The 27,859-nt window shown below is 49.7% G+C and overlaps 1 protein-coding gene and 1 long non-coding RNA gene across 7 annotated transcripts in view; one reads left to right on the forward strand and one right to left on the reverse strand.

Annotated features, from left to right (window-relative positions):
* TCTN3 (tectonic family member 3) overlaps positions 1-13,044 on the reverse strand; it is an 85,435-nt gene extending 72,391 nt beyond the window's left edge. For 3 of the 6 annotated variants that reach the window (XM_075934431.1, XM_075934430.1, XM_075934433.1), the window contains exons 1-4: positions 12,716-13,043; positions 12,147-12,285; positions 7,325-7,446; positions 46-176 (exon numbers count right to left, since the gene is read on the reverse strand). In XM_075934431.1, coding sequence (XP_075790546.1) covers positions 46-176; positions 7,325-7,446; positions 12,147-12,285; positions 12,716-13,028 — 705 coding nt within the window. In that variant the 5' untranslated portion in view covers positions 13,029-13,043. Of the gene's footprint in view, positions 1-45; positions 177-1,993; positions 2,136-2,381; positions 2,442-7,324; positions 7,447-11,614; positions 11,757-12,146; positions 12,286-12,715 lie in introns of those variants that run through there. The other 3 variants (XM_075934432.1, XM_075934435.1, XM_075934434.1) reach the window with 3 other exon arrangements.
* Positions 13,045-19,433: 6,389 nt separating this feature from the next.
* LOC142830332 (uncharacterized) lies at positions 19,434-27,765 on the forward strand. Its single transcript, XR_012905504.1, has 5 exons — positions 19,434-19,750; positions 24,158-24,210; positions 25,240-25,406; positions 25,809-25,934; positions 26,071-27,765. It is a non-coding gene; the product is annotated as an uncharacterized LOC142830332 (long non-coding RNA).
* Positions 27,766-27,859: the final 94 nt, after the last annotated feature.

Consider the following 27,859-nt stretch of genomic DNA (forward strand, 5'->3'; position numbering starts at 1 on the left):
TCAAAGAAAAACAATTTGATTCTTGTAAGTGCTTTTCCAACTCACCCGGTAAAAGGCAAAGGGAGATGGTTGGTCTTGTGATGATGGAATGAATGACGGTCCGCCATATTGTGCCAAGAACACTGAGAAATCTGATTTTTTAATTTTTTGTGGCTGCTGGAAATAGTTCAGCTGTGCTAAACATGGGAGGAAAAAAACCAAATAAACCCATAATCAAATTACTAGACAATGATTATGCAAAGGTGAAATTCTAAAAAGGGTGGCTTAGGTAGACTAAGGCTCATTAGCCTGACATCAATTCCAGAAAAAATGAAGGAAAAGCTGATATTCTTTTAGTAAAGAATGGTAGCATATGTAATGCCAATCAAAATGATTTCAGGGAAAATATGTTGTGTCAAACAAATTGTATGTTTTTTATGACAATAGAAGTATGGTTGATAAAAGTGACTTGTGATATAATAGACTGAGACTTCCGTAAAGCACTTAACTTCGTCCCTTATGACATTCTGATTTTAGTAAAAATTAGCACAATACAAACTGTTGTAGCTCATATTAAGTGAATTTAAAACTGAATAAATGATAAAACTCAAAATAGTTATAAGTGAGGATGTGACAGGGTACTGGGACAGCCACACCATGACCCCACATCACAAGAGCAGACACATCCCATCTGCGGCTCCAGCTCTGCCAGCCGCCACATGGTCCACCCTGGCCACAGCTCCAGCCCTGGAAAGGACTGAAGGTGAGGCGGGGACCATGGGGTGGCTGCCCAGCTGCTCCTGGGATGGGGCTTGTGGCGGGTGGTTGCCCCATGTGCTGAGGATGGAGCTGAGAACAACTGGGCAGCCACCATGCGGCCCTGGCCCTCCCACTCCCACTCTGCAGCCAAGCTTATCAGCAGCAGCAGCTTACCTTCCACATCCAAGGAAGGTGAGTACTGCTGCACAGCTCTGCTGAGGAGTAAGGATGTTAAATATTGGTTAACTGAATAGTCGATTAACCTCATGAATTCTTATTAATTACTCGACTATTCTATAGTCCCTAGGGGTGAGGCCAGCAGTACAATCCAGTCCCACGCCCGAGGAGCCCCTTGCCACTCCACACTACTGCCTCTGTATCAAAGGAAGCAGCATGAGGTGTCAGGGAGGAGCTGGTCTGCGAGGGGAGCCAGTTTAAAAACCAGCTCCCCTCACAGACCAGCTGCCTGTTGCCCCACAGTTGCCTCTGATTCAGAGGCAGCAGCCCCAGCCTAGGGTGGGGTCTGACCTCCTGGATCTGGCATGAGCCAGAATGGAGCTGGGCTACCTGCCTGCCCAGCTCCTAATACACTATAAATCCAGAGCTGCATCAGGGGTAGGTCCCAGATCCAGCATAAGCCAGGACTGAGCTGGGCTGCTGGCCAGCCTGCTAAAAAATTGACTGGCAACGGGGTGCAGGGAATGCATGTATTCTATAGCTTTAACCTATATGCTTTTGCTTATCAATTAATCGACTATACTATTATATCTCTACTGAGGAGGTGGGTGGGATTAACATTTTTTGTGCCTGCCCATGAAGGTGCACACACTAGAGAGAACTTACTCTAGGAGCCTTGCAGAGAAGGAGGGACCAGGCTCCCCTCTTCTCACAACCAACATGGAATTAGCTGAGAGTAGGGCACCAAGATAAATTATGCTTCCTCCTTCCTCGCAGCAGATGCCTGCAAACACTGCAGGGCAGTGTGAGTAACATGTGGCCAGTGGGCCTACTTACCACCAGTTTGTGTCCCCACATACCTCTCATGCACTGGGGCACTGGAGCCCCACACTTCCTGTTCCTCCTTTTTCCTCCTAACACTTTTGGAGCGACATGGATTGAGAATGCAGGGGAGTTATTAGGATGGCGAAAGAGCAATTGGAATTGCAGCTAGCAAGGAATATGAAGGGTAACAAGGATGGTTTCTGCAGGCATGTTAGCAATAATAGGGTGATCAGAGAGGGTGTGGGGCACTTACTGGATGAGGGAGGTAACCCAGTGACAGATGATGTGGGAAAAGCTGAAGTACTCAATGCTTTCTTTGCCTCTGTCTTCACAGACAAGGTCAGCTTCCAGACTAATTCACTAAGCAACACAATATGAAAAGAAGGTAGGCAGCCCTGAGTGTCAAAAGAACAGGTTAGGAACTATTTAGAAAAGCTAAACATACACAAATCCATGGGTTTAACGCATCCGAGGGTACTGAGGGTATTGGCAAATGTCTTTGCAGGGCTTTTGGCCATTATCTTTGAAAACTCATGGAAATCGGGAGAGATCCTGGATGACTGGAAAAAGGCCAATGTAGTGCCCATCTTTAAAAAGGAGAAGAAGCACAATCCAGGGAACTACAGACCAGTCAGCCTTACCTCAGTTTTTGGAAAAATCATGAAGGGTATCCTCGAGGAATCCATTTTGAAGACTTGAAAAAGGAGAAAGTGATCAGGAATAGTCAACATAGATTCACCAAGGGCAAGTCCTGCCTGACCAATTTGATTAGCTTCTATGATGAGGTAACTGGTTCTGTGGACATGGGAAAATCAATGGATGGGATATATATACCCTGACTTCAGCAAAGCTTTTGATACAGTCTCCCACAATATTCTTGCCAGCAAGTTAAGGGAGTATGGATTGGATAAATGGACTGTAAGATGGATAGAAAGCTGGCTAGACTGTCAGGCCCAATGGGTAGTGATCAACTGCTCTATGTCAGGTTGGCAGTTGGTTTCTAGTGGAGTGCCCCAAGGATCAGTTTGTTTTATTCAATAACTTTATTAATTTCCTGGATGAGGGGATGGATTGCACTCTCAGCATGTTTGCACATGACACTAAGCTAAGTGGAGAGGTAGATACACTGGAAAACTGGGGCTAGGGTCCAGAGTGACCTAAACAGATTAGAGGATTGGGCCACAAGAAATATGATGTGGTTCAACAAGGACAAGTGCAGAGTCCTGCACTTGGGACAGAAGAATACCAAGTATTGTTTCAGGCTGGAGATCGACTGGCTAAGTAGCAGTTCTGCAGAAAAGGAATTGGAGATTACAATGGATAAGAAGTTGGATATGAGTCAACAGTGTGCCCTTATAGCCAAGAAGGCTAATGGCATATTAGGTTGCATTAGGAGGAGCATTGCCAGCAGATCTAGAGAAGTGATTATTCCCCTTTATTCGGCGCTGGTGAAACCACATCTGGAGTATTGTGTCCAGTTCTGGGCCCCCCACTACAAAAAGGATATGGATGCATTGGAGAGGGTCCAGCGGAGGGAGACCAGAATGATTAGGGGGCTGGAGCACAAGACCTATGAGGAGAGACTGAGGGATTTGGGTTTGTTTAGTCTGCAAAAGAGAAGAGTGAGGGGGGATCTGATAGCAGCCTTCAACTTCCTGAAGGGAGGTTCCAAAAAGGATGGAGAAAGGCTGTTCACAATAGTGACAGATGGCAGAACAAGGAGTAATGGTCTCAAGTTACAATGGGGGATGTCTATGTTGGATATTAGGAAAAACTCTTTCCCTAGGAGGGTGGTGAAGCACTGGAATGGGTTATCTAGAGAGCTGGTGGAATCTCCATCCCTAGAAGTTTTTAAGTCTCGGCTTGACAAAGCTCTGGCTGGGTTGATTTAGTTGGGATTGGTCCTACCTTGGGCAGGGGGCTGGGCTTGATGACCTCCTGAGGTTCTTCCAGCTCTATGGTTCTATGTATCTGCTGATTCACATTCCATTCCCCTCCCTGTCAGTGCTTGTACAGCCACAAATCAGCTGTTCAAGCTCTGGTGGGGAGAGGAAGGAGTAGGGATAGAGCATGAATCAGTGGATTCATGGTGCTACGAAAGCGCTGGGAGGGAGAAGATTAGGAAGTGCATGGCTCCAGTGCATGGGAAAAGGGCAGAGATAGGGTGGAGAGACAGGTAGATGGAACCCAGGACAGGGGTTGCCCACCATTGGTCATGTGGCCTACTGAAACGAAGGAAGACCACTCACCAGTCCGGGTTGAAAGTCACAGAGCAGTAGTTATGTTAGGCTGTATCTGAAAAAAATTAAAAAACAACAAATAGTTCTGCAACATCTTAGAGACTAACAAAGAAAACCTGATGGCATCATGAGCTTTCAGGGGCACAACCCACTTCTTCAGATGAATGGAGTAAGGAGTCCAGGGTACAAATAAATAGCAGAAAAAAGAGAAGGGATGGAGGGAGGGTGGAGGGAGGGGAAGAGAAGGAAAAAAATAGGAAAAAAATATTGTCAACTAAAGTGTCTGTGCTAAACGAGGCTAATAGAATGGGCTGTAAGTATACCGTGCTTAGCTTTTTATGTCATTAGGATGCAGAACGTAGTGGTCCATCTACTTCAGGTCTTTGTTCAAACCTTGATTACAGGTGTCAAACTTGTAAATAAAACAAAGTTCTGCAACTTCTCTCCAGCTGGTTTTTGAAATTGCTTTGTAATAGCATAATCACTTTTCGATCCACTAGTGAGTGCCTTAGCAAGTTAGAGAAAGGGTCAGAGGTAAACAGGATGAAGTTTAATAAAGAGAAATGCAAAGTGCTCCACTTAGGAAGGAACAATCAGTTCCATACATAAAAGATGGGAAGCGACTGTCTAGGAAGGAGCATGGCGGAAAGGGATCTAGGGGTCATAGTGGACCACAAGTTGAATATGAGTCAACAGTGTGATGCTGTTGCAAAAAAAGCAAATATGATTCTAGGTTGTATCAACAGGTGTGTTGTAAGCAAAACTCGTGAAGTCATTCTGCCGCTCTACTCTGCACTAGTTAGGCCTCAGCTGGAGTACTGTGTCCAGTTCTGGGCGCCACATTTCAAGAAAGATGTGGAGAAATTGGAAAGGGTACAGAGAAGAGCGACAAGAATGATTAAAGGTTTAGAGAACATGACCTATGAAGCCAGGCTTCATGAACTGGGCTTGTTTAGTTTGGAAAAAAGAAGATTAAGGGGGGACATGATAGCGGTTTTCAAATATCGAAAAGGGTGTCACAAGGAGGAAGGAGAAAATTTGTTCCTCTTGGTTTCTGAGGACAGGACAAGGAGTAATGGGCTTAAAGTGCAGCAAGGGAGGTTTAGATTGGACATTAGGAAAAAATTCCTAACTGTCAGGGTGGTCAAATATTGGAATAAATTGCCAAGGGAGGTGGTGGAATCTCCCTCTCAGGAGAACAGGTTAGATAGACATCTGTCAGGGATGGGTGTAGACAGAGCTTGGTCGTGCCTTGAGGGCGGGGGGCTGGACTCGATGACCTCTCGAGGTCCCTTCCAGTTCTATGATTCTATGAAAATGTTCCCCAATACGTTTTCACTTGCCCAAGCACTCTCTTTCTCTGCTATTTATTTGTACACTGGACCCCTTATTCCATTCATCTGAAGAAGTGGGTTGTGCCCACGAAAGTTCATAATACCATCTAAACTTTTTGTTGGTCTCTAAGGTGCTGCAGAACTATTTGTTGTTTTCTAATTTTTTTCAGTCTTGGTTGCTCATTGCTGCTGTAGGGAGTAAGAAGGCTCTTGCAGGACCCTGAGTTAGCAGGGACAGTCCTTTTTTTGTGATGGTACTGACTGGGACGCAGTACCGGCACCTCCAGACACAGTACCAGCACCTCCAGATGCAGTACCGGCACCTCCAGTCAGAGCTCAACAACTTTTCCCCTGGAGTAGTGGTACTTTTTTTTTTTTTTTTAAACAAAAAAAAAAAACCACTGGCAGGAACAAGATACCAGCCGAAGACTACCTGCTATATCATCCTAGCCTGAGGAAGAATAAGCCAGCTGGGATAAAACTGACTAAATTATAACCCAGTGCTAAGGAGGAGGGCTGAAGCATTTGCTTTGAGATTTTTCTGGCTCATCTTGGTTTACTCTCTTTCAACATTTGTGCAGTCATGTCAATTTTAAGGACTGTACTTGCTTTGGTGATTCTGTCTCTTTTCTGTCTGGTGTTATGAGAAGAAATCCCATTCCAGGCACATCCCGTTTTCTTGCACAACCAAGCCCTTACATTTCTTTACACTCTGATCGGACGAAGCTGTATACTAAATTTAGGTTTAGGAAGAGATCTTGATCAAACAGAGAGACCAACAGACAAATTCTCTAAAATATATAGTACATAAAGTGATATACCGACTTCAACACACTTTGGTTCAGACTCATATCAAGTAAGTAAAATATTTTTGTTTTCCTAGCCAGCTGGGTGTGAATATGCCTATTTGAATGAAACCCTGAAAAAGCAACAGGTGAATAAAAAACCATACACAAAAAGGAAATGAGAACTTAAAAATACAAACTAGTAGGGAGGCTCAATGACAGGTGGTAACATAAAAAACACAAAAATTCCTAAGGGGTAGCCAAGTTAGTCTGTAACAGGAAAAACTTAAAAAACAACAAATAGTCTAATAGCACCTTAAAAACTAAACACAAAAATTGTGAGATTAGATCAGACTATTGGCTCATCTAATGTGGTCTCCAGTCTCTGATATTGGTCACTGCCAAATGCCTCAGAAAGATGCAAGAAAACACATAAAGGACCATTATGGAATAACATGCCTCTGGGGCACTTTGGCTGTGTCTAGATTACACCTCTCTGTCGACAGAGGGATGTAGATTAGGCACATCGAAATTGCTAATGAAGCAGGGATTTGAATATCCCGTGCTTCATTAGCATAAACATGGTCGTCGCTTTTTTTCGACATGGAGCTTTTTTTTAAAAAAAAAACAGCAATCTAGACGGGGATCCTGTTGAAAAATAAACCCTTTTTCGACAGATCCTGTATTCCTTAAAAAAATGAGGGTTTATTTTTCGACAGCTCCCCGTCTAGACTGCCGGGTTTTTCTCGAAAAAGCTCCATGTCCAAAAAAAGTGGCGGCCATGTTTATACTAATGAAGCGCGGGATATTTAAATCCCTGCTTCATCAGCAATTTTGACGTGCCTAATGTACATCTCTCTGTCGACACAGAGGTGTAGCCTAGACACAGCCTTTCTAACCCAAGATTTGTGCCATGGAGTTTATTCCCTTTATAGCACTCTCATCTTCTCTACTATTATTGTGAATGCTATAACCTCTCTCATAAATGTATTAATGTTTTAAATCTCACTGAGGTTTTGGTCTAAATAATACCTTGAAGTAGTATTGCAGATTTCTTGGCCAGCTTCAGCTCAAAGGTGCTTAACTCCTTCTCCCGCCCTGTGCCTGTAGTAATGCTGGCAAATGCCATGGAACAGCACTTCTCACATGCACAAGATGTTATAGAACAGATTTCCTGATCAGGGATAACTTGGGAGTTCAGTGTGTATAGGGCAAGACTACTTACAATCACTCATCTGCACACAGAACAGAGACTCGTATCCATTGGGGTCAGTGACGATTTCAGTCTGAAGAGGAGTGTTATTTCTGAAAATAAGAGACTTCTCCACACACACTTGATTCACAATACTGCACAAAAAACAGAAAGAGAGAAAATGCTATTACTTAGGATACATTTACATTCTATATTCCTCCATCCCCTCCAGCCCACCAGAAACACAATACTTCTTCATTTCCTAACACAAGTTGGTTTGCACTATTAAACAGATATTGTATTTCACTTCAGAAGGAACTGTGGATGAGAAGTGATCCATACATTTGCGAGTCACATTAGGATTTTTCACAATGCAATATAGGCTAACATGGACTTCCTGTCCTTTCCACAATCTCAACATCACAGGGTTATATGCCTTTTCCCAAATCTCCTCCTTTCTAAAACAGCTTGGCCAAGTTCAACCTACAACCTCTTTTCTCCATCTTCTGCCTCTCTGCTGCCATCCCTAATAAGATCTAGGGATATTAAAATACATTTATATGTGTAAATGTGTACCCGTTGAAATTTTTAGTGGATACATGTTTACATATGTGTGGGGGGGGGGGGGGGGGAAAGATGCTCATGGGGACCACCAGCTTCTGTTCTCCCTTCCCTTCTGCCTCTTATCAGAGGCAGCAAGGAGAGAGGGGGATTGGGAGTCAGCTTGGTGGGAGCCGGTACATAGAATCATAGAACCATAGAGCTGGAAGAGACCTCAGAAGGTCATCAAGTCCAGCCCCCTGCTCTAGGCAGAACCAAACCCAACTAAATCAACCCAGCTAGGGCTTTGTCAAGCCGAGACTTAAACACCTCTAGGAATGGAGACTCCACTACTTCCCTAGGTAACCCATTCCAGTGTTTCACCACTCTCCTAGGCTGCGTCTAGATTGGCATGATTTTCTGGAAATGCTTTTAATGGAAAAGTTTTCCGTTAAAAGCATTTTTGGAACAGAGCATCTAGATTGGCACAGACGCTTTTCCGCAAAAAAGCTCCGATCACCATTTTCACGATCGGGGCTTTTTGCGGAAAACAAATCTGAGCTGTCTACACTGGCCCTTTTGTACAAAAGCTTTGCGCAAAAGGGACTTTTGCCTGAACGGGAGCAGAATAGTATTTCCGCAAGATGCAGTGATTTTTTACAGTAGGAAGTCAGTGCTTTTGCGGAAATTCAAGTGGCCAATGTAGACAGCTGGCAAGTTTTTCCGGAAAAGTGGCTGATTTTCCGGAAAAACTGGCCAGTCTAGACACAGCCCTAGTGAAATAGTTTTTCCTAATATCCAAGCTGGACCTCTCCCGCCACAACTTGAGACCACTGCTCCTTGTTCTGCCCTCTGTCACCACTGAGAACAGCCTCTCTCCATCCTCTTTGGAACCTCCCTTCAGGAAGTTGAAGGCTGCTATCAGATCCCCCTCACTCTTCGCTTCTGCAGACTAAACAGACCCAACTCCCTCAGCCTCGCCTCATAGGTCATATGCTCCATCCTCCTAATCATTTTGGTTGTCCTCCGCTGGACCCTCTCCAATACGTCCACATCCTTTTTGTAGTGGGGGGCCCAGAACTGGACACAATACTCCAGATGTGGCCTCACCAGAGCTGAATAAAGGGGAATAATGACATCTCTGGATCTGCTGGCAATGCTCCTCCTAATGCAACTTAATATGCCATTAGCCTTCTTGGCTACAAGGGCACACTGTTATCTCATATCCAGCTTCTCATCCACTGTAACCCCCGGGTCCTTTTCTGCAGAACTGCTATTTAGCTGGTTGGTCCCCAGTCTGTAACAATGCTTGGGATTCTTCCGTCCCAAGTGCAGAACTCTACACTTGTCCTTGTTGAACCTCATCTGATTTCTTGTGGCCCACTCCTCCAATTTGTATAAGTCACTCTGGACCCTATCTCTGCCCTCAAGCGTATCTACCTCTCCCCCTAGCTTAGTGTCATGTGCAAAATTGCTGAGGGTGCAATCCATCCCCTCATCCAGGTCATTAATAAAGATATTGAACAAAAACGGTCCTAAAACTGAACTTTGGGGCACTCTGCTAGAAACTGACCCCCATCCTGACATCGAGCCGTTGTTCATTACCCGCTGGACCCAGCCTTCTAACCAGCTTTCTATCCATCTTACTGTCCATTTATCCAATCCACATTCCCTTAACTTGCTGGCAAGAATACTGTGGGAGACCGTATCAAAAGCCTTGCTAAAGTCAAGGTATATCACATCCACTGACTTTCCCAAGTCCACAGAGCCAGTTACCTCATCATAGAAGTTAATCAGATTGGTCAGGCATGACTTGCCCTTTGTGAATCCATGCTGACTATTCCTAATCACTTTCCTCTCTTCCAAGTGCCTCAAAACAGATTCCTTAAGGATCCCTTCCATGATTTTTCCATGAACTGAGGTAAGACTGCCGGCCTATAGTTCCCTGGATCGTCCTTCTTCCCTTTTTTGAAGCTGGGCACTACATTTGCCTTTTTCCAATCATCCGGGATCTCTCCTGATCTCCACGACTTTTCAAAAATAATGGCCAAAGGCTCTGCAATGACATTTGCCAACTCCCTCAGTATCCTCAGATGCATTAAATCCGGACCCATGGATTTGGGTATGTTTAGCTTTTCTAAATAGTTCCTAACCTGTTCTTTACCCACCAAGGGCTGTCCATCTTCATCCCATCTTGCGTCACTTAGCGCATTAGTCTGGGAGCCGACTTTGTCCATGAATACATGCTAGGAGCTGGCTTCAAAGATGTTTCCTCCTGTGTACCGGCTCCCACCTGCCCCCGTTCTGCAGCCTCTGTATCAGAGGCAGCAGCATGGAGGGCAGGGGGGTAGGCAGCTCCACAGAAGTCGGCTCCCTGCACGTACAGGCTCCCGCCCACTGCTGCCTCTAATACAGAGGTTGCAGCGTCGGGGTGGGGTGGGGGAGGTAGTTATAAGAATGGTAATACTGGGTCAGACTAAAGATCCATCCAACTCAGTATCCTGATGGACCTAATCTCCATGAATTTATCTAGATGTTTTTTGAACACTGTTAAAGTCCTGGTCTTCACAACATCCTTTAACAAGGAGTTCCACAAGTTGACTGTGTGTTGTATTAAGAAAAACTTTCTTTTATTTTGGAGCCGGTATGTGCAAGGAGCTTGCTTAAAAGGCCGGCTATGAGAGACAGCAGCACGGGGAGCGGGGATGGGGAGGAATGCGGCTCCACAGTATCTGGCATGCACAAGGAGCCAGTTCCCCAGGCACATCGGTTTCGGCTGTTAAAAAACAGAGGGAAGGAGGAGAGGGGGTCTGCATGTAACCGAGAGGGTTAACCAATGAGCTCAGATTTATCGGTTAACTGTGTACTTGAATACACATTCACATTCCTAATAAGTTTGTTATAAAGTCATTAAGGCCAGGCTTGCAAAACTGTCATGACAATGTACAAGCCCTGTCCAAACATCTCAAGTTCCTCCCTCAATTATTTAATTGACCTCAGGCATTTGAACATTAGGAGAAAGATCACACAAATCCCAAGCGATATTAAAATAATTGTTTCTGGATTTTAGTTCCTATTGGAAATGTTGAGTGAAAAACCCCGGAATCCCTTGCACATGTTACTTCCATCAAGCTTCATGGGTCCTTAACCATTGCTTAGACGGGATGTCTGCTTGCAACATGGAAGGGCACCACGCAACCAGTCCTACACACCTTACCTAGTACTGCCTAGAAGACAGAAGGAAGCTTGTTATGGGCTAAGACTGAGATTCAAGGGTGCTGTTTTGGGAGAGCAAGAGGGACAGCAGCCATGCGTACTGGGACACAGCTTGTTTTTCTTCCCATTCCCCTGACTATCAGTAAGCGAGAGGAAAATACATGTATTCCATGAATTATTCTTCTGCCCCCTCCCTTCATCAGCTAGGAATGAGAGGCATGCACAGAAACCGTGTACTTTCCCCTCACTTCCTGATAGGAAGAAAAGCAAGGGGTAGGTGTGTCAGAAGAGAGAACACACAGACACTGAGGCCAGACCAGCACCCACTAAGGCTATATCTAGACTTCAGACCTTACAGTGGCACAGCTGTACCACTGCAGCTGTGCCTCTCTTAGGTATCCTGTGTAGCTGCTCTGTGCCAACAGAAGAGAGCTCTTCTACCACCATAATTACCACTCACAACTAATGACTGGTGTAGCTTCAGCACTGGAAACTTCACCACTGCTTGTCAAGGGTATCTGTACACAACACTGAAGTGAATCAGAGAACTGGTTCTTCATACCTTACCTCAGGGCTACTCAACACGCAGCTCATGGGCCACATGCAGCCAGTGACCCATTTGTTTGCAGCCCGTGGTGCAGTTTGGGTTTACGCAGGGCTCATGTTGCAGCCCGAGGGTGGGATCCTTTGAACATGGCCTCCATTGGGAACACACTTCACAACAGCGAGGCATCTCCCAGGCGGGGCAAGCATTGAAAGACGCAAGCAGACGGGCTAGCTGGAACAGACGGGTATGGGGTGTCAGCATTTCTAGCCCCTAGGGAGGAGATGCTGGGAGCACTGGGGTATTGTGGGAAGCACTGGCTGCTTAGCCTTGTGGGCAGACCCTGAGAGGTGCTGATTGGCTCACACTGAACACATCTGGGTTTTGCACCACGGCTTAAGGCTTAATCTTTGTATTCATGCCCGTCAGTGTTAAAGAAGCTATTTGTATATATTTGCAGGTATATGAAACCATACTTAAGTTGCGGGCCTCAACATGTGCTGTGAGTATCACTGTGGCCCCTGGGGCTTCCAAAGTTGAGTAGCCCTGTCTTACCTGGTGCTGCCTGGAAGACAGAAAGAGAAGGCAGCCCTGGAATCCCCCAGATCACAGCCAAGGTTGCAGTCAGTATCACAGCAGCAGTTTAAGTCACAGGATCCAGGGTGCAAGTTGCAGATACAGGTGGGCAAACAACCTATGGAGAGAGACAGACGCTTGTTCCGAGGTGGGGAACAGGCCCCAGACACTGCTCTGCATGATGTGGAGGGATGGCTAGTCCAGGGGAAAGAGGATCTTGGGACGAACCCTGTGAAAAGCACGTGAGGCCAAGCACGCCAGAGGAGTGGCACTAGCGGGGCCCACGGGAGCCAGGCTAAGGAGGGAAAGGCCTCGCTGTGGCCCTGCAGAGGATGCGGGGGAATGGCGAACAGGGCCGGCAGGCCCCAAGCGCTGCCCTGCAGGGGAGCGGGGAAGAGGGGCTGGGGCAGCAGAGGGCCCAGACACCGCTGCAGGAGGACGGGCGGCGAGACGGGCTGGGCCAAGCCAGGGCTAAGGGCTGCGGGCGCGGCCAGACCGCGCACCCCGAGCTACGCGCCGCAGGAGAGCGACTACGGGCCCCTCCCCACCTGCGACACCCAATGGGTCTCCCTGGACTCCTGGAGTCGCGCTGGGCCCGGGCTCCGCGAAGTCACCGACCCCTGGGCTGGGGGGCCCGGGGCCCGAAGTTCCCTTCGGCGTCGTGCCGAGGCTACCGGTGTCGGTGACAGAGCCGGGCCCGATCCCCGCGGTCGGGCTGAGGGGCCCGGGCTCGCCCCCCGCGGTCGGGCTGGGGGGCCCAGCCCCACACTGCGGCTGCAGTAATAGCGGGAGCAGAAGCCACTGTAGGCCCATGGCGACAGCTCGTTGCCAGGGAACCAATACGCTAACGTCTGACGCCATGTCGTAACTAGCTGGTCTCGCGATGACTCGTAGCTCGGGCGCGCGTCGCAGCCCCTGCACCTTCCAGCGCGCATGCGTATGTCGCTCTCCTCCTCCGGCCTGTCCGCTTGTTAGACAGTCGCCGACGTCGCGTCGGCTTCCTGGGCCCTTCCCTGGGCCGCCTGTCGCTGCCCATTGTCCCAGCGCGGCGCTTCAGGCGGGCTGTGCCGGCGGGCCCGAGCCATGGCCCGGCCCTGCCCCCCAGGGCTTGGTCGGCGGGCTGGGGGCTAGCTGGGCTAGTGCCCCGCGGGGCCGCTCCTCCAGGCCCTGCGCCACTGTTCAGTGCAGGCCCGGCCCTGCCCCCCAGGGCTTGGTCGGCGGGCTGGGGGCTAGCTGGGCTAGTGCCCCGCGGGGCCGCTCCTCCAGGCACTGCGCCACTGTTCAGTGCAGGCCCGGCCCTGCCCCCCAGGGCTTGGTCGGCGGGCTGGGGGATAGCTGGGCTAGTGCCCCGCGGGGCCGCTCCTCCAGGCACTGCGCCTCTGTTCAGTGCAGGCCCGGCCCTGCCCCCCAGGGCTTGGTCAGTGGGCTGCCTGGCTAGCTGGGCTAGTGCCCCGCGGGGCCGCTCCTCCAGGCCCTGCGCCACTGTTCAGTGCAGGCCCGGCCCTGCCCCCCAGGGCTTGGTCAGTGGGCTGCCTGGCTAGCTGGGCTAGTGCCCCGCGGGGCCGCTCCTCCAGGCCCTGCGCCACTGTTCAGTGCAGGCCCGGCCCTGCCCCCCAGGGCTTGGTCAGTGGGCTGCCTGGCTAGCTGGGCTAGTGCCCCGCGGGGCCGCTCCTCCAGGCCCTGCGCCACTGTTCAGTGCAGGCCCAGCCCTGCCCCCCAGGGCTTGGTCGGCGGGCTGGGGGATAGCTGGGCTAGTGCCCCGCGGGGCCGCTCCTCCAGGCACTGCGCCACTGTTCAGTGCAGGCCCGGCCCTGCCCCCAGGGCTTGGTCAGTGGGCTGCCTGGCTAGCTGGGCTAGTGCCCCGCGGAGCCGCTCCTCCAGGCCCTGCGCCACTGTTCAGTGCAGGCCCGGCCCTGCCCCCCAGGGCTTGGTCAGTGGGCTGCCTGGCTAGCTGGGCTAGTGCCCCGCGGGGCCGCTCCTCCAGGCACTGCGCCACTGTTCAGTGCAGGCCCGGCCCTGCCCCCCAGGGCTTGGTCGGCGGGCTGGGGGATAGCTGGGCTAGTGCCCCGCGGGGCCGCTCCTCCAGGCACTGCGCCACTGTTCAGTGCAGGCCCGGCCCTGCCCCCCAGGGCTTGGTCAGTGGGCTGCGGGATAGCTGGGCTAGTGCCCCGCGGGGCCGCTCCTCCAGGCCCTGCGCCACTGTTCAGTGCAGGCCCGGCCCTGCCCCCCAGGGCTTGGTCGGCGGGCTGCCTGGCTAACTGGGCTAGTGCCCCGCGGGGCCGCTCCTCCAGGCCCTGCGCCACTGTTCAGTGCAGGCCCGGCCCTGCCCCCCAGGGCTTGGTCGGCGGGCTGGGGGATAGCTGGGCTAGTGCCCCGCGGGGCCGCTCCTCCAGGCACTGCGCCACTGTTCAGTGCAGGCCCGGCCCTGCCCCCAGGGCTTGGTCGGCGGGCTGGGGGATAGCTGGGCTAGTGCCCCGCGGGGCCGCTCCTCCAGGCACTGCGCCACTGTTCAGTGCAGGCCCGGCCCTGCCCCCCAGGGCTTGGTCGGCGGGCTGGGGGATAGCTGGGCTAGTGCCCCGCGGGGCCGCTCCTCCAGGCACTGCGCCACTGTTCAGTGCAGGCCCGGCCCTGCCCCCCAGGGCTTGGTCGGCGGGCTGGGGGATAGCTGGGCTAGTGCCCCGCGGGGCCGCTCCCCCAGGCCCTGCGCCACTGTTCAGTGCAGGCCCGGCCCTGCCCCCCAGGGCTTGGTCGGCGGGCTGCCTGGCTAACTGGGCTAGTGCCCCGCGGGGCCGCTCCTCCAGGCCCTGCGCCACTGTTCAGTGCAGGCCCGGCCCTGCCCCCCAGGGCTTGGTCGGCGGGCTGGGGGATAGCTGGGCTAGTGCCCCGCGGGGCCGCTCCTCCAGGCACTGCGCCACTGTTCAGTGCAGGCCCGGCCCTGCCCCCAGGGCTTGGTCGGCGGGCTGGGGGATAGCTGGGCTAGTGCCCCGCGGGGCCGCTCCTCCAGGCACTGCGCCACTGTTCAGTGCAGGCCCGGCCCTGCCCCCCAGGGCTTGGTCGGCGGGCTGGGGGATAGCTGGGCTAGTGCCCCGCGGGACCGCTCCTCCAGGCCCTGCGCCACTGTTCAGTGCAGGCCCGGCCCTGCCCCCCAGGGCTTGGTCGGCGGGCTGGGGGATAGCTGGGCTAGTGCCCCGCGGGGCCGCTCCTCCAGGCACTGCGCCACTGTTCAGTGCAGGCCCGGCCCTGCCACCCAGGGCTTGGTCGGCGGGCTGCGGGGATAGCTGGGCTAGTGCCCCGCGGGACCGCTCCTCCAGGCACTGCGCCACTGTTCAGTGCAGGCCCGGCCCTGCCCCCCAGGGCTTGGTCGGCGGGCTGCGGGGATAGCTGGGCTAGTGCCCCGCGGGACCGCTCCTCCAGGCACTGCGCCACTGTTCAGTGCAGGCCCGGCCCTGCCCCCAGGGCTTGGTCGGCGGGCTGGGGGATAGCTGGGCTAGTGCCCCGCGGGACCGCTCCTCCAGGCACTGCGCCACTGTTCAGTGCAGGCCCGGCCCTGCCCCCCAGGGCTTGGTCGGCGGGCTGCGGGGATAGCTGGGCTAGTGCCCCGCGGGACCGCTCCTCCAGGCACTGCGCCACTGTTCAGTGCAGGCCCGGCCCTGCCCCCAGGGCTTGGTCGGCGGGCTGGGGGATAGCTGGGCTAGTGCCCCGCGGGGCCGCTCCTCCAGGCACTGCGCCACTGTTCAGTGCAGGCCCGGCCCTGCCCCCCAGGGCTTGGTCGGCGGGCTGCCTGGCTAACTGGGCTAGTGCCCCGCGGGGCCGCTCCTCCAGGCCCTGCGCCACTGTTCAGTGCAGGCCCGGCCCTGCCCCCCAGGGCTTGGTCAGCGGGCTGGGGGATAGCTGGGCTAGTGCCCCGCGGGGCCGCTCCTCCAGGCACTGCGCCACTGTTCAGTGCAGGCCCGGCCCTGCCCCCCAGGGCTTGGTCGGCGGGCTGCGGGGATAGCTGGGCTAGTGCCCCGCGGGACCGCTCCTCCAGGCACTGCGCCACTGTTCAGTGCAGGCCCGGCCCTGCCCCCAGGGCTTGGTCGGCGGGCTGGCGGATAGCTGGGCTAGTGCCCCGCGGGACCGCTCCTCCAGGCACTGCGCCACTGTTCAGTGCAGGCCCGGCCCTGCCCCCCAGGGCTTGGTCGGCGGGCTGCGGGGATAGCTGGGCTAGTGCCCCGCGGGGCCGCTCCTCCAGGCACTGCGCCACTGTTCAGTGCAGGCCCGGCCCTGCCCCCCAGGGCTTGGTCGGTGGGCTGCGGGGATAGGTGGGCTAGTGCTCCTCGGGGCCGCTCCTCCAGGCACTGCGCCACTGTTCAGTGCAGGCCCGGCCCTGCCCCCCAGGGCTTGGTCAGTGGGCTGCCTGGCTAGCTGGGGTAGTGCCCCGCAGGACCGCTCCTCCAGGCACTGCGCCACTGTTCAGTGCAGGCCCGGCCCTGCCCCCCAGGGCTTGGTCGGCGGGCTGCGGGGATAGCTGGGCTAGTGCCCCGCGGGGCCGCTCCTCCAGGCACTGCGCCACTGTTCAGTGCAGGCCCGGCGCTGGCCCCGCACGAGTTCCACAGCTTCCTTGGCTGTGCCCGGGTGAAGAAGTACTCCCGGGTGTTTATTTTAACCTGATTCCTGATAGTTTCATTGAACTACCCTGGGTCTGGTAATGAGCAGCCCTGGGCCAGCTTGGGGATTAACAAATCCATTGCATCGTGAGTCCTTGTGGGGGTAGAACCCGCTTTATCAGATAAGCTGGAGCAGAAATACAGAATCCAGAGTACATATCACAGCAAAAGCAGCTAACTGTCAATTGTGGGACCAGTATTAATGACACTAATTGAGACAGGCTGGATGTGTCCCACTCATAACTTTTGATGTGCAAATGGGAATATCAAGGCTGGGCAAATTGTCTTTGTAGTGCATTAACTAGTTATTTCTTTAAGCCTGAAATGATAGTGTCAAATTTGTAAATGAATTCTTGATCAGCAGTCTCTGTGTAAGTGTAGCTGAAGCAAAATGCAGGACAATGTAGCACTTTAAGGACTAACAAGATGGTTTATTAGATGATGAGCTTTCGTGGGCCAGACCCACTTCCTCAGATCAAATAGTGGAAGAAAATAGTCACAACCATATATACCAAAGGATACAGTTAAAAAAATGAACACACATGAAAAGGACAAATCAAATTTCAGAACAGAAGAGGGATGCGGGGGGAGGTGAATGTCTGTGGGCTAATGATATTAGAGGTGATAATTGGGGAAGCTATCTTTATAATGGGTAAGATAACTAGATCCTTTGTTTAAACTCAGATGTAGAGTGTCGAATTTTAGCATGAATGACATTTCAGAGGATTCCCTTTCAAGAGCAGATGTAAAAGGTCTTTGTAGCAGGATGCAGGTGGTTAAGTCATTGAGACAGTGTCCTTTCTGGTTGAAATGGCAAGAAACTGTTTTTTCTTTGTGATCCTGTCTGATATCTGTTTTGTGGGCATTAATCCTTTGGCGAAGTGTCTGAGACGTTTGTCCAATGTACATAGCAGACGGACACTTTCGGCACATGATAGCATAGATTATATTTCTGGATGCGCAGGAATATGTGTTCTTGATCTTATAACTCACTTGGTTAGGTCCAATAATGGTATCAGAGTGAATATGTGGACAAAGCTAGCAATGGGGTTTGTTGCAAGGGAAGGTACCAGGGTTGGTATTAGTGTGGCATGTCCTGTGGTTGTTGGTAAGAATCATCTTGAGGTTAGGTGGTTGTCTATAGGAGACTATGGTTCTGTCTCCCAGAGCCTCTTGGAGTTTGGTATCCTGTTCCAGTATAGGCTGTAGTTTATTGATAATGTGTTGGACAGGTTTAAGTTGGGGGTTGTAGGTGATGACAAGTGGTGTTCTATTGTTGGTTTTCTTGGGTCTGTCTTGAAGTAGATGGTTTCTAGGTATTCGTCTGGCTCTTTCAATTTGCTTTTTTATTTCTCCGGGTGGGTAGTTGAAGTTTATAAATGCTTGGTAGAGATCCTGAAGTTTCTGGTCTCTGTCAGTGGGATTAGAGCAGATGTGGTTGTATCGAAGGGCTTGGCTATAGACAATGGATCGTATGGTGTGTTCTGGATGGGAGCTGGAAGCATGTAGGTAACTGTTTGAGTCAGTGGGTTTTCTGTAGAGAGTGGTGTCTAATTTTCCATTGTTGATTTGTACGGTGGTGTCCAGGAAATGGACCTCTCATGTAGAATGGTCCAGGCTGAGGTTGATGGTGGGGTGTAGGTTGTTGAAATCTCTGTGGAATATCTCCAGTGTTTCTTGGCCATGCGTCCTGATCATAAAGATGTCATCGATGTAGCGTAAGTAGAGAAGGGGTAAAAGGGGACGGGAGTTGAGGAAACATTGTTCTAGTGTGTGTTACAATTCCTTTATAGAAGAATGGCTACTTTTAAATCCATTATTGAATGTCCAAGAAGGTTAAAATGTTCCTATATAGGTTTATGTGAGTTACCATTTTCTGATGTCTGATGTGTGTCCATTTATCTTTGTCGCAGAGACTGTCCAGTTTGGCCAATATACATGGCAGAGGGGGAGTGCTGGGACTTGATGGCATATTTACATTGGAGTATATGCAATTTTATGAGCCCCTGATGTGACTTATGTATTTTGGATCTGTGGTGATATGTGGACAGTGTTGCAATGGGATTTGTTGCTGGGTGAATGTATCTGTGTGGTATGTGGCTGCTGCTAAGTATTTGCTTAAGGTTGGAGGGCTGTCTGTAGGTTAGGATTGGCTAGTCTCCCAGAGGTCTGTGAGAGTGGGGGGTTGTTTTCCAGGATAGGTTGTAGATTATCAATAGAAAGGACATTGTCTCAACGACTTAATTACCTGCATCCTGCTTCAAAAGCCTTTTAAAACTGTACTTGAAAGAGAATCCTCTGAACTGTTATTCATGCTAAAATTCGACACTTTACGCCCAGTTCTTAACAAAGACTCTAGTTATCTTACCCATTACAAAGATAGCTTCCCCAATTATCACCTCTAATATCATTAGCTCACAGACATTTACCTCCCCCCTCCCCCGCACCCTCTTCTGTTCTGAAATTTGATTTGTCCTTTTCATATGTGTTCATTTTTTTAATTGTATCCTTTGGCATATATGGTTGTGACTATTTTCTTCCACTATTTGATCTGAGAAAGTGGGTCTGGCCCACTAAAGCTCATCATCTAATAAACCATCTTGTTAGTCTTTAAAGTGCTACATAGTCCTGTATTTAGATTATCAATGATGCACTGGAGGGGTTTAAGCTGGAAATGATAGGGGATGACCAGTGGTGTTCTGTTTTTTTCTTTGTTGGGCCTGTCATGAAGTAGGTGACTTCTGGGTATTTGTCTGGCTCTGTCAATCTGTTTCCATATTTCCCAAGTGGGTATTTAAGTTTTAAGAATGCTAGATACAGTTCTTATAGGTATTTATCTCTGTCTGTGGGATTGAAGCAGTTCTGGTTGTATTTTAGGGCTTGGCTCTAGACAGTGGATCGTGTGATGTGTCCTGGATGGAAGCTAGAGGCATGTAGGTAAGAATAGCGGTCAGTATATTTCCAAAAGTGACCAAGCATAAGCTTTCATGGGCAAAGACCCACGTCGTCAGATGTATGTGAAGTGAGTCTTTGCCCATGAAAGCTTATGCTCCAATACATCTGTTAGTCTATAAGGTGCCACAGGACTCCTTGTCACTTTTGCAGATGCAGACTAACACGGCTACCCCTCTGATACTTGACAGTATATTTCCAGTATTGGATGGTCTTTATGTGACCATTATTTATTTGTACTGTAGTTTCAAGGAAGTGGATCTCTTGAGTGGACTGATCTAGGCTGAAGTTGATGGGTGGAAATTGTTGAAATCCCTGGTGTTAGGTGAAGGGGTAAATAACACTTCCTTACTCAGTTTCACCACACCATGCGTGATTGTATAGACATCAGTCATATCCCCCTCAGTCATCTCTTTTTTTCCAAAATGAAAAATCCCAATCTTTTTACTCTCTCACATGGAAATTGTTCTGTGTTCCTAATTAATCACTTGAAGGCAAATTGTCAAACCAACTTTGAAATAGTGATCTTTAAAGCTGAGGCTTTAGTATATTGCTCCCCAGAACTGATTATCCCTCACTTACACCAGGTTTAATCATATTCACTTCCACTGAGGGCAGTTGAGTGACAATGGGGAAAAACTGGAGAGAGAAGTATGAGGCCTAAGATATTTGATTTGTTTGAGTCCCTTATATTAGGAAACATTTTATTATAAAAATTACACATTACAAACAGTTGAAAACCATTTAATATATGATCTAGAGCAGACTTTTCAAACTCTGGGGCCTGGTTCTGTTTGGGGGAAAGGTTTTGAATTAGGAATCACTTCTGTTTACAGTCCTGGAATTAAGAATATGCCAGTGGCTGGGAACCTCTCTGCTAAAATCCTTCTTGAGGTCAGATGGGCTGTGTGACGGCGCGTTGGGGGTTCCCCGTCTCCTGCACCCCGAAATGGCACAAACAGACTGCACCAGCCGGTGGAATAGAGGAAGTTTATTGCCTCTCCAGGATACAGCATAGCACAGATGTAGTCTGGTCACAGAGCTGGGCTAGGATGCCTCAGGCCCCCTTGAGTTGGGGGGAGACTGGGCCCCTAAACTCCAGCTCCTCTCCCTAGGCTGTCTCCTCCATCCTCCCAGACAGCCACCAACCAACTAACTACTTCCAGCCCTGCCCCCCAGCCAGGGCAGCCTTCACCTTCCTTTGTTCCTCTCCATGGGGGGTGTCTGGCCACTGGTTCAACAAGTTTGGCATTACCTTGGCCTAGTGAGGTTTTCCCTGCTGGGTCTTGCTCCAGACAGCAGAGGTCACCACATCCCAGCAAGTACCCCCACTACGTCACAGGCTGCAGGGACTTAAACAGAGATTCTCCTCACTGACTCCTCCACCCCCCTGAGTCTGCTTTTGGGTTGCCATTTAGTGCAAGGAGAGGTTTCCCCTTGCCTACTCCGTGTTTCCCCTGGTGGTGCACAGGGAGATGGAAAAGATAAGAGTTAAGCAGAGGGAGAAGTTTATCCTCTCAGGGCTTGCAAGGTGTAACCTGGGCTCTTTAGATTGTAACAGGAAGTAGGGCTACAGTGGGAAAGTCTGCACCAGAATCCCCTCAAATATTCTTCACTGCCCTCAATCATTCCTGCTGAAGATGCCAGACTCCCCATGCTACCCGTACTCCCTTCAGTATCCTGCTCTCCACCAGATTCCTTAGATCTCTTCTAGTTCTAGTGTTCTATGATTCTATGTTTTAAACCAGGGCTATTTAACACCCAGCCCATGGGCCATATGCAGCCCGTGGCCTGCTTGTTTGCGGCCTGCGGTGCGGTTTGGATTTACACGGGGCTCAATATGCGGCCTTTGTGCAGGAGCCAAAACAAAAAAGTAGTCAATATAATGGTCTTCTGTTGATATGCGTTTTAATGGTTAAATTCCTGGACTGTCATTGCTTATTAAAAGTGCTGTCGTATGGGTGAAAATCAGGTAAATATTGCAATTTAGTAATATCAGCAGAACTGACTTAAATGGGGCATGTGTTTGTGTAGTCTTGCGTTAATATTTGTATGCATGGCTGTCAGTGTGAAAAGCTATTTGCATATATATTTGCACGTATATGCAACCACCGTTAAGTTGGCGGCCCTGGGCATCTGCTGTGAGTATCATTGTGGCCCCTGGGGCTTCCAAAGTTGAGTAGCCCTGTTTTAAACTGGCAGCGGTGTGCCTGAGGGCCATATTTTGCCCAGCCCTGGTCTATGGCCATGCTATAAAAGTCAGACTAGTTCAAAGGTTCACCAGCTTCTTTTGCTCCTTTTGGCATTCTCCTTTTAAAAATTCATGTCTCATACACACATCCCTCACCACAGGGAAAGCCAGATGGTGCCGAGTTCAGAGGCCATGGCAGGGAAATTGCATATGACCTGCAAGCTGCAGGGCCCTCCCCTCAACAAGGATTCAGCTGGTAGGGCAAAGGAGGAAGGAATTGTGCATTGATCTCATAGGCTCAGCTCTGGGTGAGGAGTCCTTAGCACAAGGCAGCTTCCCAGTCTCACAGGGTGTGGAGGAGGGCAACCATATCAAATCCTGGGACATTTTAGTGCCCCCTCTCCATGACAGAGACCTCAGCAACAGAAGTCCACAGCCTCTTTATCAGCCCACATATCTTCCCAGGTGGGCTATCACCTGTTTTTCCTGCCAAGACCCTGCTTCTCCATGGTAGCTCCCCTAGGAATGACCCTTCATTCCTCTAAACCAGCGGTTCCCAACCTTTCCAGATGGGGACCTATTTTGACAATTCAGGAAGGCTTGGTGATGCAAGGCAGTTCAAAAACGGGGGGAGGAAAGGGGGCAGAGCCACCTGAGGAGACACTTGGCAAACCTTTTGAAATGTAATGGCGACTCATAGGTTGGGAAACCCTACTCTAAACAGAGCCTATCTGTTCCTAGTCACTCCCCTCTAGCTGTCACAGCTCAGCAGCACACAGCTGCTAAGCTGGGGCACCCAGGACAGACTGAAAGGTGCCTCTAGTAGTCTGACCTACAGACAGAGCCCAAGTTGCTTCTTTTTTCTTTGGCCACATAAATCATGTGTAGTGAGAGAATTTTCTGATGGGAAGGAGAGGCCAAGCACCTGCAGAATGATGGTACAGAGCTGGGTAATGGGAGCACTGTCATTTGAAAATCTACAGACTAGAAATCGAATGGTCCCTTCAGACCTTAATGTTTATGAAAACAATAATTAAATCTCCCCCAATGCGCTAGTGTAGCAGGATCAGCCACTTCCACATGCCCACTTATGGCCTAGTATGGGATTGGCGCACATTCCTCAGTTGCCCCTTCTGTTCGAGTTCACAGAAATAATCATAGAATACGAGAACTGGAAAGTATCTCAAGAAGTCATTGAGTCCAGTCCCCTGCCCTCACAGCAGGACCAAACACCATCCAGATCATCCCTGACAGATGTCTGTTTAACCTGCTCTTAAATACCTCCAGTGATGGAGATTCCACAACCTCCGTAGGCAATTGATTCCAGTGTTTAACTGCCCTGACAGTTAAGAATTTTTTCCCAATGTTCAACCTAAACCTCCCTGCTGCAGTTTAAGCCCATTGCCTCTTGTCTTATCCTCAGAGGCCAAGAAGAACAATTTTTCTCCCTCCTCCTTGTAGCACCTTTGTAGATACTTGAAAACAGCTATCATGTCCCCTCTCAGCCTTCTCTTTTTTAAAGTAAACAAGACTATTTCTTTCAGTTTTCCCTATAGGCCATAAAGGGTTTCTAGCCAATAACATCCCTTTCTGGGGTCCACATTAATTAACAGGTAATTCAATATAATCCTCAAAATAAAGCAACTCCCAGCCCTTTCTAGATGGAGTCTTTTCACAGGCCCCAGCCAACCTGGTCAAATCTCAGGCTATGGGAGGTCAGCAGCCCTACTATCATGTTACTGGATTTTAAGGGAAGCAGCCAGATCATTGCTGCACCCATGGGGGGGGGGGAGGTGTTTGCCCCAAAAGTTGGTACAAAGGGGGCCATGTGAAGTGTCAAACAAAAGCTTACGTTCTACTGATTCTGTATATGCTCTTCATGTAATTGTATAATATCTGTAGGTGGAGTTATAAACATGTACTCCGTAGGGATGCTGGAAAATTCTCTATCTGTGGCTGAGTATTGGGCAAGAAATGCTCAGCCAATGGCTATGCTAAATCTCTACATGCCAGAGAAACACCTGAAGGAATGCCTGGATATCTGCAAGCCAGCCACAATAATGGTTGCTGACTTGGGACACAAGGATAGGCTGTTGGACCATGTGACCTTCTCTGGCCAGAAAGATGCTAGGAGAGAGATATAAGTGCCATATGGGATCCTCCATCTTGGCCTTCAGTTTTTCTCCTGATCCCCAATGCAGGAAACCACGAGCCGGAAAGAACTGTGGACCCATCCCTGGGTGATTCGAAGCATGTAATGTATTATTCTTTAACAACCTTACTCTCTTGCTTTTCTTTCTTTTAATAATAAACCTTTAGATTTTAGATTCTAAAGGATTGGCTCAGCGTGATCTTGTGGTAAGATCCAGAGTATAAATTGACCTGGGGACTGTGGCTGATTTCTTGGGACTAGAAGAACCCATTCGGGGGAGGTGAGATTGGGTTCTAAAACCTCTCACCTGTATGCAAGCCCGGGGCTGATTGGGTATGGGAAGAGCTAGAGTATCGGAGGGGTTTTGCTCGTGAGACTTCTGGCTGGCCAGACTGGCAGGTGAAGTGCTCTGTGTGACTGGTGGGTGGCCTATTTGGGAAGGGCCTCCAGTCAGGGGTTGTAAGGAGACCCTAATTTGAGCAGTTTGCCCTGAGCGGACGCCCTCAGCCATGCCCAGACTCGGCCCGGTCCGTCACACCGACCTCTTACGCTTTTCTTCTCATCTCTCCTCAGTGTCCCTGCCATCTTGGTAACTGTTGCCAGGCTTCTGTCCCCGCTGCCACTCCTACCCCTTCCTGGTTGGCGAGTTGTTTTAGGCTCATACCTTATACAGGAGCCTCCTGCTTATTGCAGCTCTCACCCCCATGGGTTTTCTCAAATCAGCTCTAGTTTCCCAGACTTTTCTCCTGGCTGGCAACCCCAAGCCTCTTACCTGGAATGTTATCTCCCCCGGGCTTGGTCTGAGTTAATCACATAAGCTTCTTTTATCATAACTACTGTGACGGGACCCCTCTTCCCCCTCCCCATGCTTTTTGAAATGGACTTATGGACACACATTTACATAACTGAAAGGTGCTTTGAGCAAATTATGTTGTGTAACCCATCAATCTTCATGTCATAATCTGCTCGTTCTGTTTATCTTACTCTGTTGTATGTATCATTTGTGTGTGTAAAATTAGACTCATGGAGTGGGGAATACTTTGTGAGTTTCAAATGTGTGAATGGGAGACATGGAGGGTGTTACCCGCAACTTCTTGATGAGCTACTGTTAAACAATCTTTTGTCCTTAAGTTTAAACAGTGGATGGTAGGGAGTGGCCTCAACTCCTTAACAAAAGGAATAGGAAAGGAGAGGCCTGGGTCTTTTGGCTGGGCTGCAACTGAAGGACAGGAGCCGAAGACCCCAGGGTGGGGAAGAAGGCCCCGGTTTGGAGTGGCAGCTGGAAAAGAGGTTTTAGGGTAAGTTTGAAGAGTTTGTACTGAGGCTTTAGTGTAAAATTAGCCAATCATTTTTTTTTCTTTTGATTTGTAACCTACCTTGCTCTGCCTGTTTTCACTTATTACTACTTAAATCTTACTGCTTCTACTTAATAACATCATTTTTATTTTCTATCAGACCCAGTGTAAGTAATTGTTACTTGGGGGGGCAACCAGTGTGCACATTCCCCCTTTCATTTTTAAAGGTGGCTGACCTAATTCTTTGGGGTTTGATCCCATTTGGGGAGTGCTACCTCAGGAGGCTGGGCCCTGAACTGCACTCTCTATGGACCTGAAGTGGTTCAGTGTCTGTACTGCTTCTTGGTGGGGGGCAAGGACCTCAGCTCTGGGCTTTGGCTGAGACCAGTGGAGCTGTCCCAGCAGGACCAGGCGGTGAGGAGCCCCAGAGAGTGGGAAGGCGAGTGGCAGTGGCCATGTCAACACCCTGGGAGCCCCCCCCCTCCCCGAGGGGTCATCTGTGACCGCACCCTGTCACAAGTACCTTTGGAGGTGAGCTGATATAGTCACGAGGGAGACTGAGGCCTCAGTTCCCCTTTAAGGGACCAGCAACCATGGGACACTTCCCCAGAAACAATACCATGAATTTGTTTTTTCTTTCTATTTTTCTCTCCCCTTTTCCACTTAGGATGGACATGTTTGCTGCTGTTGCTTCCATGGCTCGCTCCATATTTGGAAAACAAACAGCCTCCCAGCTGCTCCTTTTTGAATCTTTCTCCTCCATCCTTCTCTTTGAAGGAGTGGAGAGGGTCCTGTTAGAGAAGGAGCTAAGTGGCCCAGGTGAGGCTAGTTGTTTCAGAGGAGGAAGTGGAACCACTCCATTTTTCAAAAGAAGGGAAGTAGGAGCAGAGCAATTCCTGCTCCTCTCCTCCTGCTCAGTGTGTTAGAAGAGCATTGGTGCTGGATCTTGTCTGCTCCCTGTTCTTCCATCGTCTGTAAAACGTGGAGTTTCTCTGTTATCTTCTCCCTCTTCAAAATCAACAAGTGGCTTCTGGACTGCTTAGCTACTTCCCTTGGGGGGCCTCTGTTCCTTCAAGGGGCGGAAAGGGGGAAAGGAGCAGACAGCCTAATGCAAGGTGTGGAGTTACTCAGACCCAGAATGATGGAGCAGCTGAAACAATGCATCAGGTCTGTCCTTTGAGTTGCTATTGACCATTGCTTCATCTGTCTTCTCAGAAATTGACATTCTGTGCACACAACAAGCTCATCCATCTCACTGAAGCTTGTAACAGTACTGGCAAGTCTCATTATATACATCAGTAATTCTTGTCTCATTAAGTTTCACTTTGTGAATTTTGCATCTATCACATGTGAAGATGGGCCAAGAGCTCACTAGCGTTGGTAAAGTGAATATTGAGGTAATATGTTGTTAGAGAACCTCTGGTTGATCTGCCAGAATTATTAATGTAAGTGTATAATGTAAGGCTTTTTCTAAGATACTTTTCCCCAGGAACATCCTGTTAAAGTAAATGTCATAGGAAAAATTTAAAAAACAATGAGTAGTCTTGCAGCACTTTAGAGACTAACAAAACATGTAGATGATGATAAGAACTTTTATGGGCACAACCCGCTTCTTCAGATGAATGGAGTTATTAAAGGTCCTGTTTCTAAATAAGTAGCGGATGTAGGGAGGAGAGAAGGAAAAAGAAGGGGGAAAAAGGTCAATGTGAAGCTGACAGAGAAGGTGCTAAGTGTTCTTAAGTACCCATTGTTTGGTTTTTTATGTCATTAAGATGTGGAATGTAACAAGCCATCCACCCAATGTCTTTGTTCATACCTCTGTTGAAGGTATCAAACTTGTAAATTAAGTTCAGCTTTGAGGCCTTCCTGTGGAGTTGGCTTGTGAAATTGCCCTGAAACAGTATGGTGACTTTGAGATCTGTTAATGAGTACTCAAGCAAGTTAAAATTTTCCCCAACAGGTTTCTGTGTGTTGCCTTTTCAGATATCTGATTCATGTCCATTCTTTGTCATAGAGACTGTCCAGTTTGGCCAATATATATGGCAGAGGGGTATTGCTGGCATTTGATAGCATATATCACATTAATGGATGGATGCATAGTTATATGATCCTTTGATGTGGTGGTTTATGTGATTAGGTCATGTGATGATATTGCTGGGATAGATGTATGGATAGAGTTGGCACAAGGGTTGATTGCAAGGGTGGGTCGCTGGATGAGTATGATGCTGTGCTGTGTTGTAGTTTTTTCCAGTTATTTATAGTAAACATAGAATTAAGTATCCGAGGGGTAGCCGTGTTAGTCTGAATCTGCAAAAGCGGCGAGGAGTCCTGTGGCACCTTATAGACTAACTGACGAAGTGGATCTTTGCCCACGAAAGCTTATGCTCCTACACTTCAGTTATAAGGTGCCACAGGACTCCTTGCCGCTTTTATAGAATTAAGTAGTTAGTTGTTCT

Source organism: Pelodiscus sinensis, chromosome 8, assembly GCF_049634645.1.
Source record: "Pelodiscus sinensis isolate JC-2024 chromosome 8, ASM4963464v1, whole genome shotgun sequence".
In the NCBI taxonomy this organism is placed as follows: domain Eukaryota; kingdom Metazoa; phylum Chordata; order Testudines; family Trionychidae; genus Pelodiscus; species Pelodiscus sinensis.